The sequence below is a fragment of the Procambarus clarkii genome, chromosome 76, assembly GCF_040958095.1.
Source record: "Procambarus clarkii isolate CNS0578487 chromosome 76, FALCON_Pclarkii_2.0, whole genome shotgun sequence".
Classification (NCBI taxonomy): domain Eukaryota; kingdom Metazoa; phylum Arthropoda; class Malacostraca; order Decapoda; family Cambaridae; genus Procambarus; species Procambarus clarkii.
This window is the reverse complement of record NC_091225.1, coordinates 4,638,108-4,656,881: the sequence shown is the minus strand read 5'-3', so window position 1 is coordinate 4,656,881 and position 18,774 is coordinate 4,638,108. Positions and strand designations below refer to the sequence as shown.

Below are 18,774 nucleotides of genomic sequence, written 5' to 3'. Positions count from 1 at the left end.
GTGTTTCTGAAGACCTTTGCCAGTGAGTTTCTGGAGAGCAGATGTGGGGTATTTGGACATCGTGACGATATGATGTGGGACTGGCCCATGTTGAGTAAGATGAACTCGCTGGTAGTGACCATTGGAAGTGGATGACGTATACTTGAAGATAGTGGACTCACCGGGATTTGAAGAACACTGCAGATAAATTAAATGTCCTGTGCAAAAGAGCCACTCTGTTCATATGTATAGTTATAGGACAGATGTTATAACGGTGAAGGTGTTATGACTTGTTGTTTACCACTTTTACATTTCACGATTGGGATCATGGAATAAGAAGCTTTAAGGCCCCATAAGCAAAAAGAACCTGGTTACTGGCTCAAGGAGGCCGTAACATAATTGCATCCCCAGTGGGATTCGACTTCTCCTCAGGTAATTTGGATATAATTGGTCAAGTAATTTGTGCAATTCCCTTGTATAGATTTCATTTCCCATTTTTTGTGTAAGTGTTAAGCGAAGTGTTACAGTGATTAAGTGCAGCACAGTAGAAGCTGTTGTACTGTATCCTACCCCTTCCACACGTAGGGAGTTCCTGCATTTCCTGAGTATGTATCCTACTACTGTAAGTTCGTTCTCAACTTCTCGATGATCACGCCCCTTTAGACAAATCTCCGGAAGAAGATAAAGATCATGTGGGACAAGAACTGTCAGTTGGCTTTTGAGAGTTTAAAAGCCATAGATTTTATCCCCCATTCTCATATTCCCGAATTTCGATAACAGATTCATTTTAACTGTAGATGCTTCAGACAATGGCCTAGGGGTAGTGCTATCACAGAATAATGTTAAAGTGATAGAACACACTTTAGCATATTATTCAAAAAAGTTTAGTGATTGCCAACGGAATTATTCTGTGATAGACAAGGAGACATTGGCCCTATTGAGCTTGGTTCAACATTTTAATGTTTACTTAACAAGCAATGATCATCCAATTTTGATCATATCTGACATTATGTTACGGCCCTATTGGGTCGCAACTGGGTTCTTTCTCTGATGTTATTAGAGTTTGGGTATCCGGCCCCAAGTTAGTAGTGGCTTTCAAGGGGTGTGTTCCGTAACGCAAGTAAATTAAAGGGGAAGGGATAAAACTGCACTAAATTAAATATATAATTATTCCACCACCATAAATAAATATATAAACAGTCACACACGGTTATTATGACTACACTTATGTACAATGACTTCTTCTTCCGAAGACTCAAGATGTTTCACGGTGCTCAAGACGAGTAGCCCTGGTCCTCTTCTTGTGGCCTCACGATGAATCCTTAGATTCCCTAGGCGAGTCTACCCTGGCCACAGGCCAGCCAAATCACAGTCCCACTGGGTGCACCGTCATGGAGGCCTTCAACCACAAATCCAGCCTGTAGCTGGCAGGTTCCAATCAGCTCTGCTGCATAGGCCACTCCACGACCGATACTAGGGTTGCGAGCCCTAGGCAGGAGCCTCGTGTGATTCCGCTGATCACTCTCCTCACCACAACACCCCAGTGGCTAGTCTTCTCCACCAGTCAGCCCCGGGTACGACAATTCCTGGTTCTGCCTCCTCACAGGCAGGCTAACACCACAGTGTTCATCCGGGGGGGGGGGGGTGACTCACAGCTTCTGCAGCAAACATGTGGAGATACTATGGCTGCCTTGGGTAGACTGTCCATCGTCCAATCCAGCAGTCCCAGGTCGACTCTGTAATCAGACACGTCATCAGTACTAGGGACACCCTAGGGCACCTCACTTACAGGCTTAGACACAAACGCCCACCTATCCACTCCATATATGGCGTTGCTGTCTAAGCGTCACCTCATCAGAGGTTAGCAGCGGCTATGTCACGAGCTGATTAAGACGGGAATCCAGCCCCTGTGGCCGGTATATCCCGTCCTCACTAGATGGCGTCGTCCATTTGGAGGGGGTTTTGGGAGCTGACTCACAGATGGCGTGGACGTCACTGCTCCGTGCTATGACGCTGGGCTCGGGTCCGTAACACCATAATCCCCCTAAATTTCTTGCACAATTCCTGCAGAAAAATCTCAGACCAACCAGATGGAGTTTATATCTCCAGTATTACTCCCTTTATATCAAACACATTAGATATAATGTGCTCAGAGGTAGACAACGTGGTAGCAGATGCCATGTCACACATCTAAATTGCTAATTCGGTTTATTTTCTTTTTAGAAACCAAACCAAATTATTTTACCACATGGGGAGATGTTACGATATCAACACCTTCTCTGAAGTAAGATGTGGCGATAGCAACACCATCTATGGAAGCGCACCTCAACCCTAAGGCTTTTAGGTGTGATGAGGACAACGCCATCTGTTGACGGATGTGTGGCAAGTTCATCACCATCTGTGTAAGGCTCCTGTTTGTTCCTCAGTTAGGAGGTGGGGACGATGATGAGGGCCTCTGGTGAGTGAAATAACGATTTTAACGACAGCTAGTTTGTGCACCCGATTATATATTCAGTTCCCGGTGAAAGGCTGCAGTCCATGTTCTACCTGTGTACTTTCTGTCTGGCTAATGACTATTATGTCCACAGAGGTGACACGAAGGGTCTACTGCGCCCTGGAATGCAGTTCACCTTGGGCAGTCCTGAACTCCTGACTTGTTCCTGTGTGGACAAGTGGCCGCCATCGTCAGTATACAGTGTGTTGGCTGTTGTTCATTTGTAGTGTTGTGTGGACATACGTATCCGGGATTTGGCCAAGAGGAGTTGCAAGACGACAGTATTGGCCGTCTGCTGAAAAGTGGTATTAGTGTGTAGTCAGACTTCTGCCAAGGGTAGAAGGAGGATATTGAAGGGGGAGGAACACTGGCCAGTTCTGTCAGTGTTAGTAGAGACCCCTGGATGTATTATTTGCGACTCCTGTCAGCATGTTACTGAAGACCTCTGCCAGTGTGTTTCTGGAGAGCAAATGCCGGGGTATTAGGACATCGTCACGATACAGTGTGGGACTGACCCATGTTGAGTAAGGTGAGCTCGCCGATGATGACCATTGGACGTGTGGATGACGTGTACTTAAAGATAGTGGACTCGCGGGATTTTGAAGAACACTGCAGATATACTAAGTGTCCTGTTCGAAAGAGACAGTGTACATATGTGTAGTTTTAGGACAGAGATTACATTGGTGAAGGTGTTACTTACTTTTGTTTACCCCCTCCCCCCTTTATTTTTCACAATTACTTGCTCCCATCAATTCTTGATAACATACCATTGACTTCAGGTGGGATCATAGAAGAGGAGGCTCTAAGGCCCCTAAAGTCAAAATAGCTCTTTTACTGGCTCTAAGTAACAGAAAGCAAAGCTGAAGGAAAATGAAGAATGGCATAGAACTAAAGTTCTACAGGAGTAATAGTGCTTAAAAATGCTCAGTGTAATAAATGTGATTTTATGTGCTGTGATAATTGTAAAGGAATGTGCACCATGTGATGATTTTGATTGCATGTGTTCCATGTGAGGATTTTGATTGCATGTATTGATTTTTTGTGGGTGTTCGTGGGGCGTATACTCATGACGCACCCCAAGGAAGCCCCGACAAGATCGGCAACATGTCTCTTGTAAGGTGTCCTGCCTCAAATTGTGGCTCCATGATAGGTGTGGGGGCACATTCGTGAATGAAAGTCTGACCTCTCGTTGTATGTCTAATTTTGTCCTCTTATACCTTCTCTGGCTCGTTGGGTGGGAGACCAAGCACCCTAGTTGGACCATGTTGGAATACCGGGCTCTGTAGTCCCCGCTGCATTGGGCCCCGACCTTGCTCCTCCTTTGACCCTCCTAACTACTTCCCTCCATCTATGGTTAGGTCGAACCACATGCTTCCCAGTGGTGACCACCTCGTCCCTTGTCACGGCTCCGTCTCTCACTGTGACTACTGCACCTTTAATCCCTCTCTCTCTGCGTGTTCTTAATGCTGTCCATGCCACGGCTGCACTCGCTCGATCCCTTCCCATACTAATGCGTACCAGGCCTTGTTTGGTCCTGCTTCGTGGGCCAAATACTTTGATCTTCTCCCTCTGGATTTTACACCTGACGATTTCTCCCTCCATTGGCACCTTTTTGATTCAGTAGATGCCTCTGTTACTTTCAACCCCATCTGTCTCGGTACACATGTCGTTGCTGCTCCTTCTCAGGATGCAGCCAACCGCTTGGCCACCTTATCCTGCCTTGGCGAGATCCTTGTTCGGGTACGTTCGGTTGAATGCCAGTGTTGGCACTATTCTCCTCCCACCCCATGTTGCACCGGTGTTCGGAATCTATAGGACTGCCACGAAGATATTCGGCATATCCTAGTAGCCCAGGGCTATTCTGTCCTACAGGTAGACACGTTTACTCGTCTCCCTAGTGGTCGTCGCCGTCAGCCCCATCGGGTTGTGAAGATATCTTTGATGGTAGGACCCTTCTGTCCTGTCATTCTTGCTGCTGCCAGGTGCTCTATCCAGAAGTGCATTCCCTCTCCTTGGCTCTGTAATAAGTGCTGGAGGTTTGGGCATGGCGCCCTCCGGTGCTCCAGTACTGTCTCTCTGTCCCTTGTGTGGGGGTCGAAGGTCACTCTAAGTCGGAGTGCATTTCTCCCCAGGCTCGCTGCCTCGATTGTGGTGAGGCCCACCCTACCTTCTCCCGCGCGTGTGTACATTACAAACTTGAGGCAGCCACCCATACCTTGAAGCATCGGGAATGTTTATCTTTTCCTGAGGTGAGGTGCCAAGTTCGCGTCTTCCCCCTTTCGCTGGTGTCTTTTATACACGTGTGTTGCGTTCTTCATCTCGTCCTTCCCACCTTCCTCAGTCTCGACAACCGTTTCCAGGCCTTAGACCCAGACACGTCCACTGCTTCCTCCTCTGTTCCTTTAGGTTCTGTCCCGAAGGGTCCCCTTCATGGTTCTCTGTCTGGGGTTCCCCTTTTTTCTACCTAGTCTGTCTTGTCTCCTGTGTGTTCTTCTTCGTCTCCCCCCATTCTCCTTCCCATCCTTCTCCTCCGTGCCTTAGCTCTCCACGCTGACTGCCGCTGCAGTCAGTGTGAGCTGATGTCCATTACTCTCCCAGCGGCCATCGTGTTGTTTGCTCTCGTTCTGCTTCTGTTGAGATGCTTGAATCTGTTGCTCAGTACGTTGTTCCTGGGACGCCTGTCTCTTTGAGTCAGAAGCCAAATCCTGGCTCCTCTCCTTCCTACTCCCAGGCTGGTAAGAAGGCTTCACTTTCTTCCTAGCCTCCTACCTCTGACACACTCGCTCCATCCCCTCCAGTTTCAGTGGTTGCGCCCCCTGTTCCTGCTATGGAAGTTTCTTCGGGCCCCGCTTCCTTCTCGGTTGCTGCCCTTGCTGCGGTGCATTCCCTGATTTCTGCCCCTCCTTCTTCTGTCCTTGTCCTTGACCCTCTCTTATCCCCCCTCCCCACTGGTCGGTCCTCCCGCTCCCTTCCCTCCATCCTTACTCAGTTTACCCATGCCCCCTAACCCTGACTTCACTGATCCTGATCCTGCGCTTCTTTAACATGCTGTGTTCCCTTTTCCCCTTTGTTTCTTCATTGTCCTCTGTTGTTGTCCTTTCTCTTATTCTCGATGTCTATTCTTCAATGGAATATTCGCGGATATTACGCAAATTTCCATGAACTCCAATTTCTGATTTAGAAGTTTTCGCCCCTTTGTGTGGTGGACATGGCCAAAATAAATTGCACTGTTTTGTAAATTAAATATTCAAAATAATAAAATCAACCAGAGGTCACTGATGTAACCAACACAAGGCTATTGCATCAGATAGCCTTTAAGAATTTTCCAGAAGCAATTGGTGTGTTGTGCATGACAGAGGTAAGATTTTTCATAAATATCATTAATGTACTTTCATAACTAAATCTCGTAAAACGATTAGGTTCAACCAACATCAGAGTTCCTGTTATATTTAAGGACAGACATTTAGGAATTAATAAGAATTAACCCCTGAAGGCATGATAGCTATCTGCTTACACCCATATGATCATCTGCAAGTTTGTCTGTTTTGTAATAAATTTATTAAGACATTTATTTACCATCTGATGTGCATCTGAACGTTCTTTATAAAACACGACTCAGCATCATGCCACAAAGTAGTGTAACCGACGTCAACATGAGGCATCCAGTCATTGACAATGCGCAGCAGCGGACTCCTGGTTCAACCTTGACGACGAGTGGACGTCTGGACGCCTCATCCATCTGGGGGCTGCCTGAGCACGTTCTGTTTTCGCGTTTTGGCTTTGCTACTGCCGTTTGGCATCCTTATTCACTGGTCCAGTTGTTCGATGCTTGGCACTCATATCGCCTTGGGTCACGGGATTGTTGATAGAATTTTTTTTTACGTGTTCTGGTTGATTCTCCCGGCGGGGTGACGGTGTTCAGGAGCCGGCTTGGCCGAGAGATGCCGGGAGTTGGTGAGTCTTGGTGGGCTGCTGGTGGGCTCTCGGTCATGGTGGGCAGCTGGCTTCTGCTCTGCCGGAGGACACTGGATGACTTTTGCGTTTCAGTTGAGGGCCGAGTTTTGGTTTCGCTACCTGGTGTTCTTTGCGTGGGGCGGAGGCTGGTGCTTGTCACCCCTGCGGGACTCCATGGGCTCCCCAATCATCTGCCTGTTTGCGTTTTTTCGCCACATGGCGTATTAGTTTCAAGTGACTGGTGTCACTTGCTTCGCGATTAAGCTTGGCGTTTCACCTTTCCTGGCTTTTGCGAGTAACCCATCACAGGTATGCCGGGGCGCATCCGATCCCACGATCGTCGTCGACCCTAAATCAACAACAACATACGCAGCGGCTTCACGATCGTCGTCGCCCCTAAATCAACACAACATACGCAGCGGAACATTTTGGCCAGCTCTCTGATTTTGGTGAAGGCTCCTGGTCCAACCTTGATGCTGAGAGGATGTCTAGACGCCTCCTCTGCCTGGGAGCCACTGGATCCCGTTCTGTTTTGTGATTTTGATTTGATACTACCGTTTGGCATTTCTCTTCAACGGTCCAATTTGTTCGACACCTGGTGTACATATCGCCTTGGGGCACAGGATTGTTGATATATTTTTTTTACATGTTTTGGCTGGTTCTCCTGGCGGGGTGACGGTGTTCTGCGCCGGGAATTGGTGGGCTTCTGATATGCCCTCAGCCGTGGTGGGCGGCCGACTTCTGCTCTGCCGGGGGGAGGGAGGGGGTTGGCACAGTATGACTTTTGCATTTTAGCTGGTTGGGCCAAGATTTGATTTTGCTATCCAGTGTTCTCTGTTTGGGGTGGAGCTGGTGCTTATCACCCCTGTGGTACTCCTGGGGCTCCCCAATTATCTGTCTGTCGTGATTAGGCTTGGCGTTTCACCTTTCCGGGCTTTGCGAGTAACCCCTCATTGGTACGCCAGGGCGCATCCGAGCCTATGATCGTCGTCGCCCGTAAATCAACAAAAAAAATTGTGAAGAAATCACATATCAAGTATTTTGTTTATGCCAAAGCAGTCATCAAACCGCAGCTGTCACGTTCTTTAAGAATAATAAAATATCAGCAGTGCCATCAATCCTATAAAATTACACAAGGCTTTAGCTAAAAATGTGCATTGAAGGTGCGTTTCCTAGTGTCTCACAACACCACCACAGTTTATAAATATATCTTGTAGTTATCACTTAATATACAGGATCCAAATATTTTAGAGTGGAGGTACCTACTTTAAAATAACTATTAAATTTGAGAGGTAGTAAATTCTTTGGAGAAATCGAGTTATGGTTATTATAAATTATATTCAATGGTTACAATTAGTAGTTATTATTTGAAATAAATTATTAACTACAATTGATATTATTTCGTACCAGTTAATAACCAATAGAGATATCTGCTCGAATTAATAATTATGATCAAAGAGAACATGTAATTTATATAAGGCATTACAAGAGACAGAGCTACAACTTTCGTATGTTCACATATTTGTAACGTCATTGCCGACCAGTTTTCTGCCATGAGGAAAGGGTCGTTGGAGTTGGCTATTCGACGTTAATACCAGAGGGGGCTATTGATGTTTAGACTCCTGAGAAGGCTGTGTGCAACTAAACCCCACCTCTTTTTAATACCTTTAATTCACTTAAATAATATTAAAATATACTTAAAATAATTAAGATTTGTTAGAGTATAAAATATTGATGATAAGAGATGGTCTATTCTACATGTGTTGTGTAAGATAAGATTGATGACTAAGAAGAGACTAATTCCTCACAATAATCTGAGACGTGAAAAACTATGTTGTCGAGGAGAAAACATTCAACTGCAGTTGGTAATGTTTACAGTAACATGTTTACATACTTCACACAATAGCTTGTGGGATGAATGTAATCAGTGTTTACTTAGCAAAGCCATGCAAGCCAAGCGTTGCACAAATTGGTAGAAGTATAAGAGCATTTGACTAGAACCTTGCCAACCTTGGCTCTCAGGTTGGTAAGTAGTGGCTGTCTTATGGAGGATGTCAAACTCCCCATAAAACTGCTGAAAACCTTTGGAAATGAAATTGGCCCAATTATCTGTCTGTATTAGTTTTGGTAAACAAAAAAAATAGTACAAAATTTCAATATGTGCCTTACTACCACTTTCGTTGTAGCATTTCTCACAGGGAATGCCTCAGGAACACGTGTAGTCTGACACATCATGGTGATGATATACATATTACTACTCTAGTTCTAGGCAATGAGTCTACTAGTTTAATTATAATATGGGTAAAAGGTTCTTCAGCCACCACAATTGGCTGTAAAGGGACTTTTAGTATTACCTAGTTTAGTTTGCCAGTTTTTACACATACTGGACATTCATTACAATACTGGATGTCATTTTTCTTTAATACAGGCCAGGTAAAGTACTTGCTTATTTTATTATATGTTTTTGCAATACCCTGATGACCGCCTATTGGTGAATCATGGGCTACACTTAGCACATTATCTCTATAACCCCTCAGTAGGACTATTTGATTAACTACCTCCCAAGTGTGTGACACAGGTGAGCTCTTAGGTCTCCACTTCCGCATCAACACCTCTTTAGTGTAGTAATAAGTCATAGCCTCCGATTCTGCTTCTAGTTCAGTTATTGCCTTATTATGCAAGTCAATCGACGTAGGATCAGTTTGATTTGATTTGATTTTGATCTCATGTCTGAAGAGCCAGATGTGGTAACTTGACTACACTCTCACCTACCCCTTTTCCTAGGTGGTTTGGTGGAGGTGATCCCCATCCTGTTCCCATCTGTTTCTTCCAACTTGGCCATAAGAGTGTCACAAAGATCCACTTCACTATTTGATTTATTAACGTTTACTTGTGTCTCCTGACTTACATTATTGGGAGTTTTTGATATTTGAGACTCTCATTTTGACTGGGTCACGGCATATGCTGGGTACATTACCTTGTCCTAAGAATCTGTCGGGGGGTCTAATCACCTCTGCCTTAGTTAACGTTATTGGGTGATCATCTCTTTTAACGCGATTACCAGCAAGATCATTCCCCACAATTAGATCAATGCCAGCAACTGGTAATTTAGGACTAACATCTACTAAACTTTTGCCTTTAATAAAATCACACACAAGGTTTACTTCCCTCAAGGGTACAGTCTGGAAATCTCCAGTGATTCCCTGTATAATCATTACCTTCCCAGTCTCTGAAGACTGTATATATTGTAACACACTCTCTAATAGTAAAGATTTGGATGCCCCCTGGATCCCTGAAAATTTTAAAATCATGCTACAAACCTACTGTAATTTGTAATTTTGCAAAAATTTGATTTTCCATTAATTACAAAAAACTAAATAAAATTAATTAAGAAAATAAAATTACAATTACAAAAATTACAAAAAAAATTGCAAAAAATTTATGCCAAAAAAATGCACACTGTAATTTTCCATTTGATATAAACTCTCCAAAATGATTTATAGCAAGTATTCCCCCTCCCCCCATTATTTTTGCTTCACATTTGGTTTTCCTCCCCTCACACTGAGTACCATAGGCCTTTTTTCTGGGCGAAGAAACTAACAACTTTTTACAACATGACCCTTCCTATGGCAGTAGGAACACTGTTTCAACTCTGGGTGAGGCTTATTACTGGTGTTATCCTCTTTGGGTTTCATATTACTCTCTTTACCACCTGGCACCTTTGAAAAAGTGTTTCCTTGACCTGCTGTTGGGTACATGTGGGATACAAATGTGACTGAGGAGTTTACTGCTCGACCAGATCCTTGTCTATTTGACTGAATTTTATTTTTAAAAGTTACTTTATGCATCAACTAATATTCATCTGTTAATTTAGCCAACTAATAAATATCTTTGGTTAATTTCTCTGCCAAACACAAAGCCACATTAGAAGGTATGCAAGATTAAAGTTCTTCTACTAAGAGTAATTTTTTTACAGTTCAGATACCTAATTTTTTCTGCATCTAACTATTTATTAAACATATTATATTTCTCTTGTGCAAATTCTACCAAGGTTTGACTTGGGTCTCTTCTCAGTTGTCTAAACTTTTGCCTATAAGCCTCGGGAACAAGTTGATAAGCAGTAAGGATGGCTGCCTTTACCTTCTCATTGTCAAAACTGTCACTCAAAGGCATAGCTGCAAATATCGTCTGTGCCTTTTCCACCAACTGAGCTTGAAGAAGAGAAACCCATTGCATTTCAGGCCATTCCATACTCCGTGCCAACTTTTCAAAATGAGTGAAGAACTGGTCTGGGTCAGTCTCATAGAATAGAGGAAACGACATTTTTGTTAACCTTTAACTGCCCAGGTGTTTCTAAGTCAACAACACCGGTATTTTCTGATCTAATTCCCAATTCTGATAGTCTAATCTCTAACTCTTTTTTTTCTGAGCTTGCTCCACTTCTAACCTCTTCATAGCTAGTTCTTGAGCTTGCTCTGTCTCTAGCCTCTTCTGAGCTTGATTTGCCTCTAGCCACTTCTGAGCTTGCTCTGCCTCCATCTGACACTTCTTTAGTTTCAATTCTGCCTGCCACTGCATCTAAGTCTCCACCTTTCTTGTAGTTACAACATTTGCACCGCTGGTGGACGGGGACTGCTCTAATATTTCATTTGGGAGAATTTGCTCATCTACCCAGTGCATCATTATCTCTCTTAGCAGTTCCGTCTTCACCATTCCCATGTGCAATAATACTCCATAGTGCTTGCCAACACCCACCAGGATAGACTTTTTTGCCGCTTTCAAACCCTCAACACTAGGATTGTCGACAATTTGTTGTGCTACCAAATCCATTTTAGTGTGCTAAGATACAGCAGACTCCAACAAAAAAATTATGCTTTTGCACCACCTTTCTCTTTTTAGGCTGAGAATTTTTTTTGAAAACTGATAAGGACAGTGCTTAGTTCACTTGACTGCACTGTCAACTGGTAAATTTTTGCACTCGAGAACACACACAAAAATTTCTTAAAATTCTTTTCATCAAGATTAATAAAATGTACATAAATAAGTAATAAAGTACATATTCATATTATACCAATATTAAAAATATTCTAAATTTCTACACAAGTTAAAGTGAATAATGAGGCTACACAAATTTTATGTCAGGTTACTCCTACAGATTATCCACTTTTATTAGGCTTTCGATCAGGCTGCTCAATAAGTGAGGTGCTCTTGGACAGGCCACCCAATTGGGATGCCTGTCATGGGATGCCTGTGTAAGTAACTTTTGTCATAGCTGTGTCACAGAGGCCTGTTAAGAATTTAGTGATGGTGGTCCTTTTAATGTTGTCAAGGGGAATAGATAATTGTACTTGACCCTAGGGCAAATCAAAGAGTAAGGTAAACAGCCTACTACAAAGACACAAATTTATATATATGTAAACACACATGATATTACACATATGAAATGTTGTTCCTTACAACAGAAGGTCATTATAAAGTGATATAACCCCCCCTCCCCCAAGCGAGCTCTAGATACCCTAAGGTTCTCCGTCCCAAACCTTGAACCGTGCACACAGCCACCACAGCTATCCACCGATGACTCATATATTTACACTTCTAGGAAACCTGGACACTCTCTTAAAGAACACCTCCAAAGTCTGCATAACTACTCCACAATATCTTGCATCCCTGTTTAGATACTTTAAATACTGTTTCTGACTGTACAGCCGGAGAAAACCCCTCAAATAGCAGGACCGGGGCGACAACGATACACCTCCCCTCATGTCAAGATGGCGTCCACCTCTCTTGTGTCATCGCCCTTAATACTCTATGGTTTACATTTGCAATCAAACCTTTTATTGACTTTATTTGCCATATTCCCCATGCATGCCTTTAGATTGACACCATTTTCCCCTAACATAGGCTATTCCAGTTCACATTATTCCTGACAATTTCCAGCTGAGAAGGTACTACTTTGCTGGGCAGAGTATTACTGGTAACTCAAGGCCTCACTGAAATCAGCTGTAGATATTTTCCTATCAAAAATTCTCCATTGTGTCCACCAACATTTTATACTTGAAACTAATCTCCACAGGAGGTAAGGTTCATAACAGTTCCCACAAGTAAATTTCCACATAAGTGAAATTGAAATAAATTTATTGAGGTAAAATACACACAAAGGGATGAGGTAGCTCAAGCTATTCTCACCCCGTTCAGTTCATCGTGTTAATACATACATAGATAAACATCACAAGCAATAAACGTATTACCGAATATTCTGAGAGATAAACATATACATTTCCTCCTTTACACAAGTAGTATGGTATCAGACGTACACACAAATACTTTTATGACCTAGGTATACTGTATAGACAATTTGCAAGAGACATGCAGATAATTCAACAAAAGATTACAGTCTTGGTGCAAAATTCTTGTATCTCTCAAGAATATCATCAACCTTTCCGTTGTGACACATCCAGGCTATTTGTTCAGGAACAGTCCTTATCTCAGTGTTTCTATATACATTAATCAACGGACAATCAAGAACATAATGGGCAAGGGTGTGAGACATTAACATACCACATAGTTTACACTTCGTGTCATAATCATGAACACCTATCCCATATTCCCAGTAATATTTGTACCCAAGCCTAAGCCGCATGTACACAGAGTCACTCCAAGCATTTCTCCTTTTACCATAAGTGAAATGGGTGTTTTGACTTACATACATGTAATGTTGCATGGTTTGACTTCTCTCATACATTATATCTCTCCTCTCCACTTCTGCCTGTGCCTGAATATTTCTGATTTGGCTTCTTATTTGTCTCATTGTGAATTCACATTCAATGTCAACTTGTGGTTTTGATGTGGCACGTTTGGCCAAGTCATCCGCCACCTCGTTGAGCACTATTCCAACATGAGATGGAATCCACATGAATTTCACACTATGACCTTTAAGCTGTATCTCAGTTATCCTTTTCTTACATTCCTCAGCTATGGACATGAAGACTGGGTTTCGACTGTTTAAGGACTCAAGTGCTCCTCGACTATCGACAAATACAAAAACATTTTTGTCGTCATGATGTACTTCCTCCAAACACGCCAGAATGGCCTGCAGTTCAGCTTGTGTGGATGATATATAATTACTCAGTTGGAGTGCAATTATCCTGTCCATAGTCCCAAACTCAGTATATTCCCTTATAAGGAGGCATTAGAGTGGTGTTGGAAAAGTTGTTCAATGTCAACCAATATTATTTGACTAGTTGTATATGAAAAGTGCTGAAATTGTCCCAAGTTTCAGTACTGCAGCGAAAATAGAAAGGGAGATTTTTTTTTCAACGGTTTTAAACATTTTCAAGTCTACACTTCAGAACACACGTTTCAGATATAATTATTCTGTAACACTTTTCTGACACATTAGCATATAATAAAGGATTGTGTGTTTTAGAATTTCCAAAACATCTCTAGTTTTCCTAATACACATGTTCAAAGTTCCCCCCCAAAATTATGCAAATATGGCATGTTTATTGCTATTATAAAATCAATAAATGAACTTAGAGAAAACTGAAAACATGCAAATGTAGAGACATGCCCTCTACATATACTGTGTAAGTTTCATGCAAATTTAATAAAAAATGAATCAGTTTTGTAAACGTTTGTGTCAATTGAAAAAAAAACAGAAATGAATAAAGTCTAAGGTTCTAAAATCTGTGGCTGAGGTTGACATCAACCAATTTTCTCCAAAATTGGCATCCTTACAGATAGGATTACGTACAGTTAGGTGTGTAAGTTTGATGCAAATCGTCCGAAAAAAATGAAAAAAAAATATATATTTTTTTTTTTTCCAATTAAACTAATTATAATATTAGTTTAATATATGCTATTGTGATAGCAAACAGTCATAGCTATGATTTCAGTTGACACTTTTGATTGATAATCGATTTTGACCATTTTGGCATAATTTTCACAACTACTTCAATATTTTTTTCTCCCTTCCTATTTATGCTACGATGCTGAAACTTGGACCAGATGAAACACGTTTCATATAGAACTTGTCAAAAAAGTTTGATTGAAATCGAACGAGTTTTCATTTATTGCATTTTTGGGGCAAATTGAAACCCTAATGCCCCCTTATAAGGACACCACACCCTCCCCTGCCATCCTCTGCCACCGACCCGTCACAATATACATGTAAACTGTTGCCTCTTGGTAACCGAGATATCATGCTTCCATACAAACACCGTAATTGTTCCGTTCATGATGAATCTTTTTCACCTTGAGGGGTACAATTTCGACGTCTATTTTCTGTACTTTCCAGGGAGCAGACCTATTACACTGTCGAGAGGGTTTACAGCAGTGAAGTACATCGTATTCCCTGAGGTCATGAGCTAATCCCCTCGTGTAGCGTGTCTCCCTCAGTTTCCTGGAAGTGTGTACGTCACTCAAGCAGGTCTGAACGCTCTCAACAGCTTAGACCCTCCTTTTCTCTGCATGAAACGAATAGATACTCTAGTGTTAATGTCACGGACTCTATCACACACACTCTGTAAATTTAATTCCATTCTCATTATTTCAATCATTGCATTTCTTTGACATCCAAGAATAATCCTCACAACCTCGTTCTGTATCAGCTCTATTTATTTAATTCTGCCTTGGCCTGTGTAAGACAAAACGGGTGCTGTGTAGTCTATCAGGGACCGAACAGTGCTTATGTATAACATCCGCCTGATAGGTACTCCAACATCTTTACCAGAAAAAGCCAGTGCTTTTAGAGGATGCAGACGGGCTTTACATATGGTAGTGATGTGATTTATTTCAGCATTTTTACTCTCACATGTGTATCCAACATACATGCCCAGATACTTGTACTTCTGAACACGGCTCAGTTCCACACCATTTAGAGTGTTATATTTCTTCGTTTCCTATACGTTGTATTCCACAATTGAACGTTTTAGCTTATGATATGCATTCATCGTGGTGAGACGGCACATGAGAAAGACTGCTAGGTATACATGACCTTCAGTAAACATGGTGAAAAATATAAGACCAAATTAATAATGAAAAGACTATTGAGTAATTTGCCATTTTGTAAATTTTAATTTCTGTCAAAGGTTTTCAAGAGTTTCTTTAAAGGAGTAAGTGCATGCTCTTAAATGGAAATTATATAGTTTTGCCCCGGATATATCATTGTATGTATACAATCACGATCTTGTTAAGAAAAGGCAAGAAACTGGATGAGGAGCTCTTAGTTTGCAGCATCTAAAGAAAACAGCCAAGTGTCTGAATGGGGAGAGTCTTAGCTGATCCCGAACCACCGAAGCTGTTGTGGGATATACACGCCCGTCCGAGCACGGAACACCAGTGTATGCCTACAAACTCACTTGGGGCAGGAAACTATCAGGAAAAAGCGCCAACTATATACTATATAGCACTTGGAAGGGATAAGGATTTGGGATGTGACCGGGAGAAAGAATGGTGCTCAACCACTTGGATGGTCAGTGATTAAACGCCGACTACCATGGAGCGGGACCGTCGCTCAACCCGTCCAGACCAGAAGGTTGTAACGTCGCTGTTTCAGGTAACATTCCATTTTATATGGATGTCCCACAAAGAGCCCACGTTTCTCTTATTTTACTGAAATGCCAACATGTGACACTGGAGAGAGAGGTGTTGACCTAGAAACAATTAGGAGGTATATAATTTTAATGGCTGATAGGCAGTTATCTTAGATGAATGTGGATATTTAGTAAAATGATGGGTGTGAAAGAAAGATTTTGACTATCTTTTTCCATATCGGACGTAGGTAGCAGAGCTAGTCCAGGGATGAACCCATGTATTCTTCTCCCTTTTTTGGCCTGCTTAACAAACTTTTTTGTGAAGCATTTGCGTTACTTTCACCCTTCCTCTGCAGGAGAGTTGTGGGTGGCGCTCCTGGTGAGCGTGGTGGCATGGGGCACAACCCTGTGGCTGCAGCAGAGGGTGTGGCAGTGGTCAGTGGTAGGGCTTCGGGTGGAGTTATCCGCAGCCCTCCTCTACAGCTGGGGCGCTCTCCTGCAAACCCCACCAACAGTTCCCTCCGTCAGCAGTTCAGGGAGGGTAAGTCCCTAATTGGTAAACGTACATGACTGTTATATCTTGCATTATATGTGTTGGTTTTATTTGTATTTGTTTGAAGTTAATTCCTTCCGACTGGTTTACAAAGTTTTCAAAATAATACGTTCATGAGTTCATATGTATAGTCCATCCACTATTGCATAAACATGTGTGAAACAAGTGGTATTGTTATTATGAATGGAACAAAATATATTAACAGAAAATGATGCTGTTGTCAAATATTTATATATATAAATAAAAATTTTAAAGTTCGTTTGTTCAAAAATCTGTAATCTCCGAAACTTATAAACCGATTAATTTGAAATTTTGACACAATGTTTCATTCGCATCCCAGCGGGTTTTTATATACATACTATATAGATGCCACGTCTGTGAGGGGAAAAACATGTTTTTAAAAAAAACTGTTTTTCATGTGAGGGGAAATCTTCGAAACCTCTTTACCAATTGCCTTGAAATTTTGAAACAACGTTGCAGTTGAATAGATGCGTATTTCTGTATACCTACTATATACATACCTCAACTGTGACAGGAAAAACATGCTTTTTTTTAACAGTGTTATCAGTTGGACTTACAAGCAACACGCGCTATAATCTCCGAAAGTTCTTCACCAATTGCTTTGAGATTTTGACACGACGTTCTATTCGAACATGTGCGTGTTTTTATATACCTACTATATAAATGCCACACATGTGACAGGATATACACGCCTATAAACCAGAAATTATTAACTCATTGGTGGTACGTTATGCGAGTGGACTTGAAAAACTGTCTCTGATTTCTAAGAAATTTAATATAAATTTGGTGTTCACTAAGAGTATCATCAAATCCAATTTAATAAAAAACTCCCCTGATACAGCAGGTTGTGTGTATTCGATTTCCTGCAATGATTGTGATTTTGTGTACCTTGGACAAACAGGAAAGTCCTTACAATTGCGGTTGTCCCAACATGCTTAAAGTATTAGAACTGCCCAAATGTCTAATGCATTGTATCTGCACACTAGTTTATGTGATCACAATATTAACTGGAATGGGGCGAAAAGCATTACCAATTGTGGTGGTTTTGTGGAACGGAATTTGATTGAGTCTGCTCTAATCAGTCAGTGTCCAAATCTTCTTAATGTTAGTACTGGAATGCACAAACTTGATCCATTTTTAAGTTATAATATTGCACAACAATTTAAGAAAAAACTCTGATAGACGAGCTTACAATGTCTCAATACAATTTTATATTCATATATTGTGTGTTCATGAGGTTTTTCTTTAATCTTTCATCCTTATTCTCTGACCGCTTAATCATCTTTGACCATTCTAAGCTAAGCTATACCTGTTTCTGGTTAATTCTTTCCCTAGTGATGGGTGGTCAGGTTCCAGGTGTCGGCCTGGATCCTCTCTCTCTCTTCCCTTAGTCAGTCTGGTGTTGACAAAGGCTTTACCAGGCCGAAACGTTCACTTTCCTTCATATTTCTCTGTGGATTTTCCCGCATATATATATATATATATATATATATATATATATATATATATATATATATATATATATATATATATATATATATATATATATATGTGTGTGTGTGTGTGTATATCACGAAAATAAACACGTGATTAAGAATGTGACAATGTCAGACCACGGAGGAAAAATGAAACAGGAAATTTCCTTAAGTACTTTCGTATATTAAATACATCTTCAGAAGGTCCAAAGATGTATTTAATATACGAAAGTACTTAAGGAAATTTCCTGTTTCATTTTTCCTTCATGGTCTGACATTGTCATATATATATATATATATATATATATATATATATATATATATATATATATATATATATATATATATATATATATATATATATATATATATATATATAATATAACTGAAAACTCTACACCTGAGAAGTATTCAAACCCAGATAGCCAGGACTGCTATGCACCTTGGCGTACCTGGCACCTTAACCACTCGACCACACAACTTTACAAAATCTTGGCAGTCGTGAGACTATTTACCCAAGATCCGAGAGCGCTCGGTGGTAAATTTGATCATAGATATTTCATCGAATCGCTTCACTTTGTGAGGCCACGTGAGCTTCTTCAAACTTGTTTGCACTTGTGTTGCTCATGTGGCCCCACAAAGAGTGGTTATTCCATGAAATATCTATGCCAAGGTCACCGAGCACTCTCGGATCTTGGCTAAATAGTCTCACGACTACCAAGATTTTGTAAAGTAGTGTGGTCCAGTGGTTCAGGTAACAGGTAC

The 18,774-nt window shown here is 41.5% G+C and overlaps 1 protein-coding gene across 1 annotated transcript in view; it reads left to right on the top strand.

Annotated features, from left to right (window-relative positions):
• Positions 1-18,774, top strand: part of LOC138357135 (glutamate [NMDA] receptor subunit 1-like) — a 184,518-nt gene that overhangs the window by 123,987 nt on the left and 41,757 nt on the right. The window contains exon 8 of the mRNA XM_069313782.1: positions 16,317-16,501. Coding sequence (XP_069169883.1) covers positions 16,317-16,501 — 185 coding nt within the window. The remainder of the gene's footprint in view (positions 1-16,316; positions 16,502-18,774) is intronic.